At 41.1% G+C, this 16,533-nt stretch overlaps 1 protein-coding gene across 2 annotated transcripts; it reads left to right on the forward strand.

Moving 5' to 3' along the window:
• Positions 1–1,176: 1,176 nt before the first annotated feature.
• On the forward strand, positions 1,177–16,345 carry RB195_002388 (uncharacterized protein; the record flags this gene model as incomplete). Of its 2 annotated transcripts, XM_064199630.1 has the most annotated exons (11): positions 1,177–1,285; positions 3,121–3,213; positions 11,560–11,720; positions 12,170–12,316; positions 12,368–12,489; positions 12,549–12,621; positions 13,990–14,116; positions 14,175–14,313; positions 15,083–15,182; positions 15,274–15,378; positions 16,208–16,345. In XM_064199630.1, 11 exons carry the CDS (start codon positions 1,177–1,179, stop codon positions 16,343–16,345), a joined length of 1,314 nt encoding a protein of 437 aa, XP_064055510.1. The 2 variants fall into 2 exon arrangements, with proteins under 2 accessions (XP_064055510.1, XP_064055511.1); XM_064199629.1 differs by lacking the exons at positions 1,177–1,285; positions 3,121–3,213 and adding an exon at positions 10,946–11,021.
• Between the last annotated feature and the right edge of the window lie 188 nt (positions 16,346–16,533).

The following is a 16,533-nucleotide window of genomic DNA, read 5'->3' on the forward strand; positions in this document are numbered from 1 at the left end:
TCTACCCGGGGGTGAAATGTTTGGTTTGCACTAGGGTGATTTCTAATCATCGACCGTGGGTACAACGGAGCTCTAAGCGACTGCGCCACACCCGCCCTTGGAGTTCTATTATGACAAAGTAAATCATAAATTCTGAGTGATGAAGACCCTTGTCTCTTACACATCACGGAATCACATGCAACAAACGAACACGCGCTCATAGATTAGAGCGGGCCGTAACTCGATCCGGCTATCTAGTACGAAGCAAAATGTCAACATTGACGATGTTTTCAGTCGTAGGGTTTCAGTCTTGCTCAAATAATACTGCTGTCTGGGCAAGAATCGCGTGTTCAATTCAACTAATGGAGCATGATTTAACTGGGAGTCAAGGGAATTTTGCTAGAATTTCCCGTTTGTTTGCTGCATGCTCTGAAAATGAGCGGCAAATTTCATGACGGCACTAAAGTGATACTGTACAATATACAAGTGTTTCCTTACTCCACCTTTGTTCATGCTATCTGGGTTGTAAACACCTTTCTGAGGGAGAAAAATGTCTACGTAAAGCAACATTAATAACATTTTTAAACTCTTATTTTGTTCCCGCGAAATTCGTTCCGCTAACATCTAAATTTATTTTAACGGAATTTGTGAGGAAGCAGAGCTAACTAGCCTTACCAGCCAGCAATATTACCAACGAATTTGTAACTGAATCCTTTGTGATAAACGAATTTGAAAAAAAAAATACAGGGACAAGAATCGTAGCCGTAGTTGTAGCTTGAAGGCATCACCCCACGAATCTGAAGTGGTACGGATTTCAGGTGGAGTATTCGTATACGGGATCGTAGATTATGAAGAGGGGGTGATTCCGTCTATTCCTCCCTGTATCAGTGGAAGTAGGCAACCCCGGAACGCTGTTTCTTACGACGTCCTCAATTGCAGCGCGCCACCCTCGCCTGCGATTCGTCTGAATGGGTTTTCGACGAATCGCAGACGGGGCGTGGTTGGGCGGAGTGCAACCGTTGCGCATTGCAACATAAGCCGTCGTAAGAAACTGCATTCCGGCGTCGTCCGTTTCCACTAATACAGGGAGAAATGGACGGATTCACCCCGCTCTCCATAATCTAATCTACGATCCCGTATACGAATACTCCACTTTGAAGTCATCACCCCACGAATCTAAGGAGATGCGGGTTTCATATGGGTGCCTATGTGCAAGATGCGGTGCGTGCACAAGGCTGGTGCGCTCCAATCGAACTCATTGTGGAAAATAGTGCCCCAGAACTCTCGAAGCCGCCTCTTACGGGCCGTTTGTTAAGGCAATAAGGAAGAAATGGACGGAATCACCTTTTTCTCCAAGATCTACGACTCCCTATAGGCATAACCTACCTGAAACCCGCACCACCCCAGATTCGGAGGGTGACGCCTTTAAGGAGCCAATTTGTGGTTTTACTGACATTTTAAGAATTGCATCATTCGCGGAATGTCATTCTAAGGAACGACTTTGGCACCAAGATAGAATTATGAGTTTTGACGTATGCACTCTTCCGAACTCTCCAGAAATATTCACAACTACTCATGCATGGAGCTAATACCAATCTCCGAGGAAACCGCAAAACATTTGTTTAACTCCGTGCGAACACCTGGCAATCATTAGTCGTCATCGCTCAGTTTATACTTGAAGAAGGGTCAGTTGTGCTTTGAAAACCTAGTAATATGCTTTAGATTTTCATAGCTGTTAGAAACTCCAGTAAGTCTCAACGAATTCTCCTATTAATGTGAAATTATGAAGAGAAACAGTTCACTGTGCGTTAGCCACATTGATTTTGACCGTTTCGCTGGGTTCAACAAGGGGCAGGACGAGGAGGAGAAAGCAGAAACGAACGATCGTTCCATTCTCTCTATCCGCCAGCCTCGTCGCTCAGCTTATGCGTTGATAGCATTGCTCTGCTACTACTATCGGGTGCCTGTTTATCTGTTTGTCTGCCTTTGATTACTTCCATTCTGACATCTCACCATCGAGCACATTTATGACGGTGTTCAGCGGCGGCGGAAGTGGTTGTTGTAAAGTGGTTGCGCCTTGACAGCAGTCAGCGGATATACATAGAGAATCTATTACTACACTGACTGACACCTAATATCAATCACTGAACTGAGCTCCAGCTTCACTCACACCTATGACCGAACAAAATACCACGATAGTCGACAGTGGACATGGATTCGAATTGTTCCAAATATGGCTCGGTTGTTTTTTCGATTGAGTGGTTGTAGTGCACATCTGTGTATGCGTCGTAAGCTTCGAGAAATATTTTTTTGATTTTTGCCCCATTCCCTAATCAGAAAATCTCATCTTAAACAGAAGTTCCATTTCTTTCCCAAAAAATTGCTATTTAGTTACCTTCCTCTTTCTTTAACTGTTTTATCGTCGTTTGCTCTTTAAGCACACGCAGCTTTGATATACGTATGGTTATAGTAATATGTGTTAAGTGTACAAAATTCTTTTCCAGAGTTCTTATTTTACTAAGAATGATTGATAATTTTAGAAAAATGAAAGAAATGCGTTAAAGGATGAGCACTTCGCTGCACGCTGTCGCAGTTCCAATATGACGAGCTAAGTCCTGTAGGGCAGCGGTAACCTCTCTGTAATCTACGCTCATTTGTTTTTTTGAAACGTTTTGGAATTTTCCTGGAAACTGAAAGCTTTTAATTTGTGAACTGAATCACTAAATGGAACTATACTCTCCGTGATAAAGTGGTGAACTTCGCCCACCCAGAAATTATTCCCGACAATGTCATTCGCAGTATCGTTACTACATTTGTAAATGACTTCAGAGTAAATGCGAGTAATGAGTAAACCCTCTATGTACTTCCCGCTTGTGCCCAAAAATCCCCTTTGCTACTTTCCAATCTCCAAATGCATGTCGGACGCTTCCTCTGGACTCTTTTTCCTCCATTCTTAAATTGCACACGAACACACGACTTCACGACAACTTACATAGTCACGCCACATCTCTTCTTACGGATATCATGACTCTTATCCAACAAAAAATGTCTTTGTCTATTCTTTTGTTGCTGACAAATATGTCGTATGCATTTAAACTGTCGAGACACGTTTTTTTCAGTTTCCAAGTATTTCTTTTTCAGACGACATCTCTGACGTAGTATCCATCATGGCCGACTTGTTCAGCGCAATTCCACCACCTTCGGAAGATGTTGAGGAGCACAAAAAGTTTTCAAGTGAGTATAATTCTCAGTTCACTTGGCTGCTAGGAACACATGCTTAACAAATTCTTCAAATGAAGAAAATCATCACGATATAACGTATGTTTTACAATTTCCCAACGGTTGTCATAGTGATGATTTTCGGATCATTAAAGATGTGTGCGTTAAATACTACGTTTTGCCATGATTTCTACTCTTTTGCGATCGTTTTCACTCGTAGAGCCGTCCACAAAACAAGGCGCAGCATGAGAACTTGCACTTACCTTTAGGAATACATATCCCTGAACCCGAAACCTCAGTAGCTCTGGAGAATCGACGTTCGGATCGCTGGCCATCTCTTCTAGTTTTCTTTTTCCCTTAAAGTAAACTGACATCTATGAGTTTCGTAGAAATTCCTCGCTTTCATCTCCGAAGAGCCATTGAACGCTGCACGTCTGCACTTTTTCCAACAGCGTGCGATCTTTTTTTTTGAGCTGAGCTGAAGTGAGAAAAGGCGATATAATTCCACAGAAAACATTCGTTTCCAGCTCGGCTCGTAGTTTCTCGACCCGCCTCCTTTAGGGAACAATACGATTCTTTGTTCAATACAATATCACATTTGTTTACCCGGTGTTAGTACGAGTAAATAGTACGCATGCGTTCGACAATGTCCACGTAGGAGCGCTGTTTCAGCTATTTGGAGAGCTATTACGCACCGTTTCGCTTCTCATCATGTCCTTCTTATCGGCATTCCATGATGTGGTCCTGGTTAGGAAAATCCATGTAGGTGATGTCCGCTCATCTGTAGTGTCGTGCTGCTGTGCAGCAATTCGACCCAAGGCGAATCACTGTTCGAGATTTTGTGGATTTCAGAATTTCCGTAGAATGGATTCTCGTCGCGATTCCCAGTGGACTTGCATGTGTATCATTTCTTACTTGGCTTCAGGTCAGAGCGACAAAAACGGGGCGCGTTTTCCTCCATTCCTCAGTTGCCAACGTTTACAAAACCCACTTTTTAGACTGATCGTGCAAATAGGGGAGGGTATTGTAACCATTGAACAGAGGATTCAAACACACTTCTGACAAGCATGAGTACTTGATGATCTTACTTATTTTGTTGTTTTTTAGGACAAAACAAAGTGCATAACCTTTGATTCACTGGCAAATACTTAATGGCTAGTCCGCCAGGCTAATAGGGATCGTTTTTCACCTTTCGCCATTTGACAACAGCCCACGAGCATCTTTTTCCTTCGATCCCAAGCAATTAAAGGCTCGTAGAATTATCGGTAGAACTTTGTTTTATCAGAGAATCACATGACACCGTAAATCTGTTTGTAGTCGACAAACTGGCGCGACAAGCTCCACGCACACACTTCATAGCACTATAAATTCTAGCTACTATATTTTTCTCCGATGATTCAACAGTGTATCCAGAATCCTAGTCACAATTCAACGCAAAAAAAGAAACTGCGAATCTCCACTGATTTGCTGTATCTAAAAATCACTTATCCGTTGAGTTATTCGTGGTTCTACTCGTTCAAGACCAGCAAAAAATAGCTCCACCGTAAAAATCGCATAATCCATGGCAGACAGTCTCAATTGCTCCTTCATCCTATAGATTTACCTTTTTCTAAATAAATATAACTTTTATTCTCTAACAATAGCGTTTTTTCCTGCTCGCAGTTTTTTTCGCTGTATTTCTATCCCTTATCCCATCTTTCCCTATATTTCTATTCTAGGTTTTTAGGAACAGGTTACTTTTGATTTTTCCCCACGAAAAATTCCTCAGGAGTCCCACGTGTACGGTCTGTAGAATTTTCGTTTGTAGGACTATTAATTCTATAAATGACTCTCCTGTGACTTCTCTTGTATCATCCAATTTTTGCGCTCATTGTTCTGCTTCCATTGTTCTATTGTTTATGCGCCTTCGAGCGTAATTTACCCTTACCAAATCCTAATCTCGGTGATGAAGAAAAATTTTGTAGTCTTTTACTAGTTTACTTGTGAACGCTTTTACTCGAGAACAAATAATTTCGAATAGTCATACATAGTTCGACCATTCGTTGATTCTATAGTTTTATGGAAAAGACGAAAAATTGTAAAATTTACGAAAATGACATAAAGAAAATGGTGGTGAAAGAAAAAACACAACGCCGGGCGTATCTGGTGGGAATTCGTCGAGTATCGCGCGGAGGATGTTTTTCTCTTCGGTCGAGCCCCTCTTCGGTAATGTTTCCCACTTTCCTCTCTTTAACAACCATTCGTCCGTGTTAAGCAGTGATTGACGGGGGAAGCGTTTGACTCTTAGACTTACTGAGTGCATTGCATCACCTGCGTATCAATCAACGGCGACGCCAACGCTCGCTGGGCTCATTACAACTTGTGCGTGATCAGCTGTAATTCAGTGGAGATCCCGATGCGCCTCCCCCATTCCTTTGAACTTGATGTTTAACGGTTGTGTATGGTACATTTCTAGATATTTATTCTTTTACTCCGCTCTTTATTCCTGCTTATTCATTTTATTTATTTTATCTATTATTATTTATTTTATTATTTTATTTATTTATACTCATTGTTATCTTACTCATTTTGTTAAACTCGTTAGTCATCCCCGATTTCAAAAATTTCTCATCCAAATTTTCTCTTGTTTTTGTAGGTAGTTCCAAAAATTCGCGTAACTAAACGACTGTCACTATCAGAAGTGGGACAGTTCGCTTAGATTTATAGCTATGTGCAGCCCTTAGCAGTAAACTTTATTAAGTTCATATATGTACAGATGAATAAGTAAGTAGGTGGCCTACATAGCTGCATGTGTTTAGCGTCAAAAAAAGTTCAACGTTGCTACTATTTCGCATGATGCGGAAGGGAGTGGAATTTAGGTAAAAACTGTTTCTTATTTTGTTGCGAAACTATGTTGAGTAATGAAGCACTTTCTAGATGAGCACTCCGTCGAAAGGCGAACCACTCACGCTAAAAAAGCTAAACTTTTAGCCCGCAGCACTTGCATTTTTCATCCCGTTGGTCTTCAAATTAAGTGGAATTCCATCGAGAATGCATGTCTACAAAGAAAGATCTGAGTTTTCATGGTTCATTCGTGCCTACGGTGGTGCTGCGATACAGTACCCTTACTGCGAATTTCTGGAGTACTGATTTTGGATTGTTAGCGATATCCTTTACATGTTACCTCGTATAGGTTTTCGCGCAGAAAACAACATTATGTCGTGATTTTAAATAAATGAGTTAAACTCTCTTTGAAATTTCTGTCGTCAACGAATCTGTCCACAAAGTTGGTTCACTGCGAAATTGCAGCTGAAAAAAGCTAGTTTCCCTCCTTAGCACGACCAAGTCTATCACCACTGCCCTCTCCCGGAGTGAGAACCGTAGCACTTCCTCAATCCAATAATCACCTCCACACCTACTTTGTCCTAACCCTATTTTCTCTCATTATTGCACGGTGATTGAATCAGCGCTGCGATAGCAGTTTTTTTTTGTATTGTATCAGGGATACTGTATCTTGCGATTCTCTTATTTGGTAGCAATAAATAAATATATATGTATATATATGTAGTTTTTAGTTCAGTCAAAAATTCATTACATGTCGCAGTGCGCCAATGTCAATAAGGCTGGAAGTACTCAAAACTCAGTATTTCTGTAGCAATTTACCTTTTTGCACTGCCTTACCACCATTGAAGCACTGAAACGAGCTCATTATTCTGTGTTCTGGTTTCAAAACTGACTTGGCTTGCCACAGTTGCCTCGTAATTTGTCCGGGTTGGCAAATCCTGCATTCTGGAAGAGTGGCCACATAAAATTTTTCTTTGCGGATTTTTTTTTGCAAGCTTATCACGGATAATAGTAGTTCTGAGTGTGGAACGTTAAGAGAAAATCAGCGCCTGTTTATTTTTTTGTGCACTTCTTCGTTTCTGTCCTTAACATCTATTTCAATTAATCAATTCCATTGAAGTCATCAAAATTAAGAGCTGTAGAAACTAAACTCAGTAGCAGTTACATTCAGAGTCCAGTATATCCTTTAAACAGCGCCTGATTGCCATTATCTCAATCATCTTTCACATCTGTTATAGGTAAATGACTTTTCAAAAAAAATATAGCCACTGGAAATGGTATGATTTTTTCGTGTGGAATCTAACATAAAAATATTATGGGTGGAAAATGGCAAGAAATGCTGGATATTTTAGTGACATCATTCAAGAAGGAAAGGGGATTTCCAATCCACAGTGGTTATTACCCTCATGGCTAAACCGCACGGAAACATACTTTGATGTACCTGATTTTGTCAGAAGACTGTGTCGAACGCAAACGCGTACGCAACAATTCATAATTATGTGAATAAATCCTTACAACACTCGCAGTCGGTATTCTTAGCGCGCTTGTAGCTTAGAAACTGCTCTTTTTCTATGAAAAAATTATCGTTCTCGATGACTCCAAATAACAATATTATAACCCAACAGATCACATGCATCAATTTCAGTTACTCTGCCTCAGATGTCTTATTCCCCAACTCTGCGAGCAGCAGATCGACACTGTGTATATAAATCCGAGGAATCTGTCGCAAACACGCAATCCTTTTTTCCTACGTTTTTTTTTTGAAGAAGGAATCTTTTCTCACTTTTTTTAAAGAAGAGAGAACATCCATTCTTAATGAATGATCACAAAAACTTCCGAAAGTTCCGTCAGACAATTTCACAGGAATTGTTGGCTGTCCTGAACTCATTAATTGACAAGATTCCAAAAAACAACAGACATTTATTTTCTCAAAATGCTTTCGTCCTTCAATTTCCTTTTTTCATTTCTCTTCATGCAAATTTCAATACTTGAAGCACGATAGATATCCTTGGTTACGGTATATTTTGATTTTCTTTCTTTTGCATTTATATTTTGGAATGTACATGTAGGTTGGGACTACCTTGCCACAATCTCCCTGTTTTCCATTCTATCGAAGAGCTGGTCTATCCTATTCTAGCTGATCTTTTCAAATGATGTTATTAGTAGAGGGGACATGTCCCATTAAAAAGTTTTGGTTAGGTTCCTCATTTTCGTCCAAGCGCTTGTTCCTATGTAGAAGGATCAAAAATTAGTAGATGTTTGGAGGAATTTGCACTCTCCTCGTCGAACTGCTTGTTCCTTGAATAGATTAGAATTTCCACACCTCTGATAGCTTCCACACCCCTCGAAGATTCAAGCGTCACTTTCGTTCACAGCACCGGAATGGTCTCCTCTGTTCATATGTCGTGCACGTTCTCCTTTGCCACCTATGGCTTCGTGAAAAAAAAACATTTCGTCGCGTGAAATTGAGCACGAAATGCCTTCAGTTTTGGCTTTTACGTTTCGAGAACAGCAGTCCTTCGGTGTCTCCATTCTCATAAACCTTTCATCAATATCCAGCGGAATATATACATGAGCAGCGCAAATATTTACCTGGAAGTATCCATAGCAGGGAATTGGATATGTTCGAATAGGCAGATTCAATTGTTTTCGAGTATCGTATTCGAAATCTGGGATTTCTCCATCGGTTCAAACATATTGAATGCACTTTTCCTCACTCCTGTACAACACCTCGATTGCTATTATGACATTTTTTGTTTGTTCTTTCTTTTCCGTCGACTTTACACTCGATCATTTACTTTCACCTCTGCAAATACTCCTAATTCTTCACTTCTCCTTTACATCAATAATACAAGAATGTGTGACAGCTTGGGAAAAAGTTGCCTCGCTCAGGATCACGTGTCTAAGGCCGATGTGTGCGGAAGAAGTACGGCTGATCTGCTACGCTTCCGTTCAGCCAAACATCTACAGGGCACAGAGATTTCAATGGGCATATATAACCCAACAACTACTACAAAGGAGAGGAATATCCACAGTTTATCCTCGTCTGATTTTACCGCTTCGATTTTGCTGGGGTTTTCTAGTTGCAAATTAAGGTGACTGAGAAAAAGGTCAACTCGGGATGAATTTGATTTAGTAATAGTGCTCATTCTGAGCGGAAATTCTGCTTACAGTAACTAACAAGCAATCACCGCCTATTTAAACTCGTTTTTACGGACTTGATGTCCCTAACGGCTTTTGTTGCCACTGCCCGCCTTATTTTTCGCAATCATGCGCTGAACTTGCTTGGCATATCCAACAATGAGTGAATTCTTCATTGTATAAAAGAACGACCTGTTTATCCGCCACGAGGAGTACTCAATCAGTTCTTATTGGCGGAAAATTAAGTGTGGAAAGATTGTTTTTTTACTCGAACATAATATGGTCTCCTTTTTTATGATGCAACGTTGGTCTGTGTGAATAAGTATATTTCACTGAGATATAAAGATATTCGCGAGTAAAAGTGAGTATAAAACCAAATATTTCCAAGATATTCCTGAGCAGAGCAGAAAATGTGCACAACAATAAATCTCGAAGCGAAAACATTCGCCATTTACTTGCCGGATGCTTCAAACTCACAGGAACTCGTAAGGAAACTACACAGATGTTCTTCGCCGATGAGCCTTGTTGGACACTTCTTTGGATGTTTTTTGAGGTTCTAAGCATTAGATGGCTCTGCATTATGTTTACCCTCAATCTGTGGATGATAGCTGAAGTGGACACCGAACGTAAGGGAAGCCCTGGTTTTCTTTAGGTGAATGGAATCGGTTAAAAATGCTGTAGCAATCCCCACAAGCGCTCACTAGCTTGGCAGTGAAGATTTACAATCTCAAAGCGAATTTCTCAGTTTGAGAGCAGGCAGCACTCCAGTAGTCATTAATAGAGGAATGTTTGCATTTCGCAGAGGTCCTCCACGTGCACAAAATTCCGGAATCTTTTCCCTGTTTTGCATAGAGAAGAGCGTTTTTATTACAGTGATGATATATTGAAATGAGCGTGCGATAAAAGAGGTATTACCAATTCAATTCTTGAAGAGAGACATAGGAAGCCTTCCATTTTCTTCGCTTGTATAATTTTATTGGCTGATTCCAGGCAGATTTCGAGGAAGCTCCGGAAAAGGTGCGTGTTCTTCGAACCACCGGTTTCAGCACAAATTGTGGCTTCGTGTAAACAGTGCGCTTTTAAAAGCACGATGGTACACCACCATTCTTCGTTGTGATCCACCGCCCAGTGAATTTCTTTTATCTTTTGCTCGGATTGCTAAGAAATTTCCTTGATATCTGCTCGGATTTTGGGGGTTCTTGACTGTAAGGAAAAATACGGAGTAGTGCTTGACAATATTGAGGAGTTTCTTCATGCTGTTTCCACAATCCAGTTGCTGAAGTAAAATGAACCAGTCCCCGTGGTGATCTTGAGGGCATTTCTCATTTTCATTCACTTATTTCGTTATGTCTTATTGCTTCTACTGTAACACTTCCATCGCTCCGCTTCAAAATAATCCGGCTATTTGCTTCTGCCCAACAATATTCTCTATGTATATATCAACTCTGACATATGAAGTCTCCCCAAAGGTTTTTCTTTGTCGACCACCGTAGTCCTCGGCTGTCGTTCTTAACAGCTGATTGACTGACCGGCTACAATAGCAGTCCTTTCTACTTGAAAGAAACCTCAAGAGAAAGTCTACAACATCCTACTCACTTCATAACATGCACTTTTCGAAGCTCAACAAACACTTCGTGGCAAACATCTCAGAATTTTCACTCACCAACAATACTTCCCCGTGACATGCTCAACAATTTCTTCCACCAATGACTTTGATTTTTTTTTGATTTCTTCCGTGTCATTACAGTTATTTTTCCGTTATTACCTGCAGAATTTTGCGAGAATGTTGAACAGATACAAAGCAATTTCGCCGGAACCACCACCGGAAGCCTATGTCAACTCAGTGTTGAAAGATGGAAGTGAGAATTGCTCATTAACTTATGGGAATAACTAGTTTTTTTGGTGGGAATTCAAGCATCGTATTTGAATTTGACAAAGGAGAAGTTACGAAAAGTTGATCCAAAGGCTGAGGTTCTCTTCAGGATTTTTCACTAGTAAAACGATTTTTTTCTAGCTATCATCGTTCTTGTTTCCTTTTCAGAGCCCATTCGTTTTCAATGGGTCTCACTAAATTAGCTGAACTGCGAAACGTGATTATTTTAAAGTTGTTCTTGCCTGGGGAAAAGTCCGAAAACTGCGCCGCTTTGCGCGCAGCCTTTTACAAGATTCAGCACCATAATCAAAATTCCTCACACAGACCGTATTGATTTGTATCCGTAGGAACGCTGTTGGGTCTTCCGCACATTCCAAGTACTAATTTGACCAACAAGTAAGAAAGTAGACGACGGTAAGCAGTAACAAGTAAGCACTAAGGAACGAAACTGAGCTGAAAACGGAACACGCTTAGATACGATTAGATCTGTCTATTAAGGATCCTGCCGATGCTGTTAATTTTAGGTGGATCAGCTTCCGATCGATGTTTCGACGACATCATACCAATGGGGGAGTGTGAAGTTAGAGACGCACTTATGACGGAAGCGAAACGTCATCGCTACTGGAAGTCATCCGCATTCAAGAAAATGCAGTTTGAGCGTCTGGAAATGATCAGTTGCTTGCATGTGAGTTTGAAAAGAAGCATTCACGCTCTGCAATGAGATTTATTCATGGCTGAACCAACTTGAACTCTAAACTCTGAAATATCGATCACATCGCTTTTCTTAGAACACCATCCAGAAATTGGAGTATATCTTTTTTCATCGCACATGTAATTATCCTATCATCTGACCTAATTTCTTTCACTAAAAAAGCACTCCTTCACTAAAGGCGAAAATGTTCAAGTACTCAAAATTTCACGTCTTCAGAACCATTTTGCCTTCAAAAAACTTCAAAACCTTTCTAATTTTCCAAAGAGAGCGTGGAAAGCTCAAAAGTCCCAATTTTCGCGCTACCTTGTCTACAAAAATTGAATGAGTACTAACTTTTGCCATTGTAAGTTTTATCTCACGAAATTTTGTAGACTTCCCAGCACTTGAAGATTTTTAACTTGTAGAAGATCCCTAGCTTTCAGTACGTGCTGGAATCGTTCACAGAAGCACGTTCCACTTCGGAAGCGACAGAAGCGGTCACACCAGGTCAACTACTCGATCAAGCCACCGGATCTATTCGGAACCCATGGGATTACGACGTTCAACCAACCAAAATGTTCATGGATCAGGTTTGGGTTTCCTCGGCAAGATGGGTACCTGAAAATCCTCAGAATTTATAGGTACGTGTACTTGAAATGCCTGGCAGCAGTACAATTAATCCCTGTTCGGCGTGCAATTCTGAAGGAACCTACCACTGTTTTCATTGTCGCGGATACGGTACCGACAAGTGCAATTTTTGCAGGCATGTCTTTTAAAGTTATGTATGCATGAGTCCTTTAAATAGTCAACTTGTTATTCCAGAGGCACTGGGATGAAGTCTGGCGTCGCTCATCCCGCTGTCTATACCCATCCGATGGTCGCCACCTTCCCTCACGTAAGTGATCAACTGGTCTTGATTTATCTTGCTGTGTCTTTCTAGAATTCAAAAGTTATTTCCTTTGAAGGATTGCTGTAGTTCAATGGCATAGTGGTAGCTTCTCCGGAAATACTTTATTCCCCTGAATTTTTCCCCGTTCCATGTCTTTTTATTCCGCTTTTCATTAATCTTGTTTTTACTAGCGTCCAGTTTTCAAAACGTATGCATTCAAACGATCGACATTTTTATCTACTAGGAGGAAAAGGCTTAAGAAGTTGCAGTTGAAAGGAACCCGCTAATATTTGAACCAGATGTTTTTTGAATGGGACTGGGAACAGCTTGAAAGCTTCAAATAAGTCCCTTGACAGATTACCGCGCGAGCGATGGTCACGTACAGTGGGGTCAAAACGAGCTGAAGCCTGCAATTGTGTGCTCGATGCAGTGTGACCGGCGGTTGTGGGTTAGGTGGGACCCTCGCTAGCTCCGCTCACCTTTGCAGTCTGAGTTCAGACTTCATATCGCTTTGATTGTGATAACGATAATGTCGCATTTAGTGACGGTATATGGTATATGAGGGTAGACCCTGCCAGAACATATCCGCGCAACTCGTTTCTGCAGTTGTTCACCTGCTTTGGAGAAGTAAGTAGCCTGAGAAGGTGCCTACTCACTTACTTGGATGCTCAGATTGTCTTCATTCAGCCGTGCGGGCCTTCCATTCATTCCTTTCTCTCACAATCGTCGCGATATTTGGTGAGTGACGTTGATGAGACCTTTGAGCTGTATCTGACGCAGCGCTCAGCAGGCCCATTTGTGCGGGGAAACACATCAGTTCCCTCGTTGGTGAACTCCTTCGATTGCATTTATGAATCTCCTTGGATTCATTCAAAAGTTCATGCAAAAGAAAAAGAATTACAGATAAATTAATTCTTTCAACGGAACGTTGACATTTTTTGATCTGAAGGTAGTAGATTTTAAAAAAAATGTGTTCATCATTCATAAGAGGTCTGTGGCTCGTTCGTTGAAGCGTAAGCTGGGAGCTCCGCTCGGCAGAGACAAATATTCTTTGTCTAGAAATGACTAATACTGTTGGTTCGGAAAAAGGAAACATCTATTCCTTGGCAGACCGCAGTAGCTGCTATCTTCACAACCAAAAGTTTTTTTTTGCGTCACTTCTAATCCGATCGCTCGACACAATTCTAAGGATGTTCTGTCAAAAAAATTGAATAACCACGAAAGTTGGTTCCCGACTTTAAATTCTTCAGCCGTGCGGCAGCGCCGTGCACTTCAGATTGAGTCTAGGTAATGAGGACAAAGGGTGCGGCAAACGCGTCGCGGTCATTCGGCTGTAGAATTTCCACACCGACCCTATGCATTGCGCTCTTCCAGGCTGATATTACGCGAGGATATGCTTCTTCATCGACGGCTATGATGCGACAAGGAAGTAATCAAGTGTATGGGATAGGCACTCCAATGCACTTCATGTCAAAAACCGGTGTTCCTCCACCAGGAATAGGTAAGCATAACGTTTGCGCTCCACGAGAACTTTCCCGGATTTTTAAGAAAGTTTTCAGGAACTCATGATTTATGCTATATGTGTCACGGTCGAGGTGTGAAAGAATGTCATCATTGCAAAGGTGGTGGCAAAAAACCGTGCACTGCTTGCTGTGGAACCGGCAGTGTTCGAAATTTTATGAAACTCAAAGTATACTTGTAAGTGCATAAAATTCCTCTGCTTTGCTCCATATAACTGATTTAAACGGAAATTTCGAGTAGCAACACATCATTAATTGTGATTTTCCATGCTGGTGCCTTTGGTCTTTTTTTGACTGTGAGATGACCGCTGGAATGTAGTTGTGGTGTAACCGGCTGACCATTCATAACTTTTGTCTGCTAACTCTTTTTTCGAAAATTTCACTGCCTTGGAAAATTGCAAAACAGAACGTATATTTCTAGTCCACAATCCTTCAGATTCTTCCAGTGTAAATCAGAACGATACGAGATAAAACACGACTCACATTCCATATTGCACTTTTGTTAGGAACATAGCACTCGAAGTATACGGAAGAAACTGGCGAAATAGGACAAAAAGGAACAGTATTTAGAATAGAAGTAGTTAAATTCAGTCTTATATTTTTCTTTTTATAAACTACGAAGTTTCAAACCTATCTATTCACATAGTCGGGTCAAAACGACCCGAAGCTCGCGCAGTTGCCACTGCACCGTGGTGGAGTCAGCGGTTAGGATCGGGGTGGAGCTTTCGTTAGCTTCTCTCGGACTGGAACAATGACTGTGCTAATGTGTTTTTCACCGAAGATCTCCCTCGATCCCGCTACGCTACGCCTCGCTGCTTCGAGAGTGCTTATGCAAGCGCCGCGAGCGTTGTGTCGTTCTGACCCGACTATAATTACTGAGGATTTTGATCTCCTGTAAAAATTACTTAGAATATAAATTTTGACATAATATAATCGTTTCTTTCTAGTAAAACAGAACATTCGGAGTTTTTCACCGAATGTGAAGTGCCAGAAAAACTGCTTACACATGCAAGCGGCAAGGAAATCTTCAGTGAACAGCAACCATATGTACGTTTTTTTGGCTTACAAACGAATAGTCAGGAGAATTCCTCACTGTGTTCTTAGGATAATTTTAAAACTTTGTATCAAAGTAGTTTAGGTGCTCCCTATAACAAAATATCATGTGCAGGAGATTAATGAGAAGAGCAAAATGTTCTGCGCACAACACCTGCAGAACAGCATGGGCATGTGTCGCGTCATACAGGTGAGTTCCTCGCACTCCCCGTACTCACTACAGTCCTCGTCAAACGCTCCGTCCCGTTAGTCGCACCATGACCGTGAACTGGGCTGTTGCAGCGCAGTGCAGTCAGCCGCCTATAGTGAATTCATATCACTGGCACGGGTGCAAAGAAACAGCTGAGTCCATATCCATCATATTCGTCCCTGGGGAAAAAATGATGGGCATGAACCCATCAACGACTTTCTCCGCTACCGAACCTCACTTAGCTGATCCGTCGGCGCAAACTTGGTGCAATGGCGCTTGGTTGCGGGACCTACTCGTTTATTGAGTAAGCATCAGTCAAAGAGCGAGTGGATATATATTCCTGCCACGTGAAGCATTTATTCGCGAGGAAATTTTCACTGGATAGTAACATTGCTCATTCTTTCGCCCGGACGCGTCTATACACTTAGATAAATGCGATAGTACTAGGTATGGGCGCTGCGCCGTCGGCGCGCTGCTCACAGTGCGGCCACTAAGAGACCAAAAATCTTGTCAGAGATCGGTTTTAGGAGCACTGTCCAAATTCCGCGAGATTCTTTCTTTAAGATACTCTAAGGTGCAGCGCTTAAAAATATGAAAACCCATGGAAAATTCAAGTTTGAAGAAGTATCCTTTCTTGGAATCACAACAGTGTAAGAGGAGTTTGTGGCTTTTCTTTTAAATTATAAGCGCTTCCTCTATAATAATAAAGCAATATGGTGTTCAACACCAAATATTTAGTACATTTTTTAAATTGGAATGTCAGCATATTTTGTCAAATATTTTGTAACCACCTATGATTTGCAATGTAATGTACATGTGTAATTTACAGCAACGACACTGCTTAGTAGCGATACCTGTCTGCAAGGTGTTCTATACTCTCGGTAATACAAAAGGGATTTTCTACGTCTACGGAAATGATCGTCAATGTTATGTACCAAATTTCCCGTCGAAATGTGTTATTTTATGATTTTTCCGCTCCTTATGTAGCATTGTTTTTTTCTCTTCAATTTTCGGAATCGCTTCTTTCTTCTTGTACTAAATCATCCTTGCACTAAGGAGATGTTCTCCACATTCCATTGCTACTTGAGTTATCCATAGAAAAAGGGATTGTTCTTGACGAAGAGATTCTATTTTAACTTTATTTTTCCATAAAAA

Source organism: Necator americanus, chromosome IV (genome assembly GCF_031761385.1).
Source record: "Necator americanus strain Aroian chromosome IV, whole genome shotgun sequence".
NCBI classification, from domain to species: domain Eukaryota; kingdom Metazoa; phylum Nematoda; class Chromadorea; order Rhabditida; family Ancylostomatidae; genus Necator; species Necator americanus.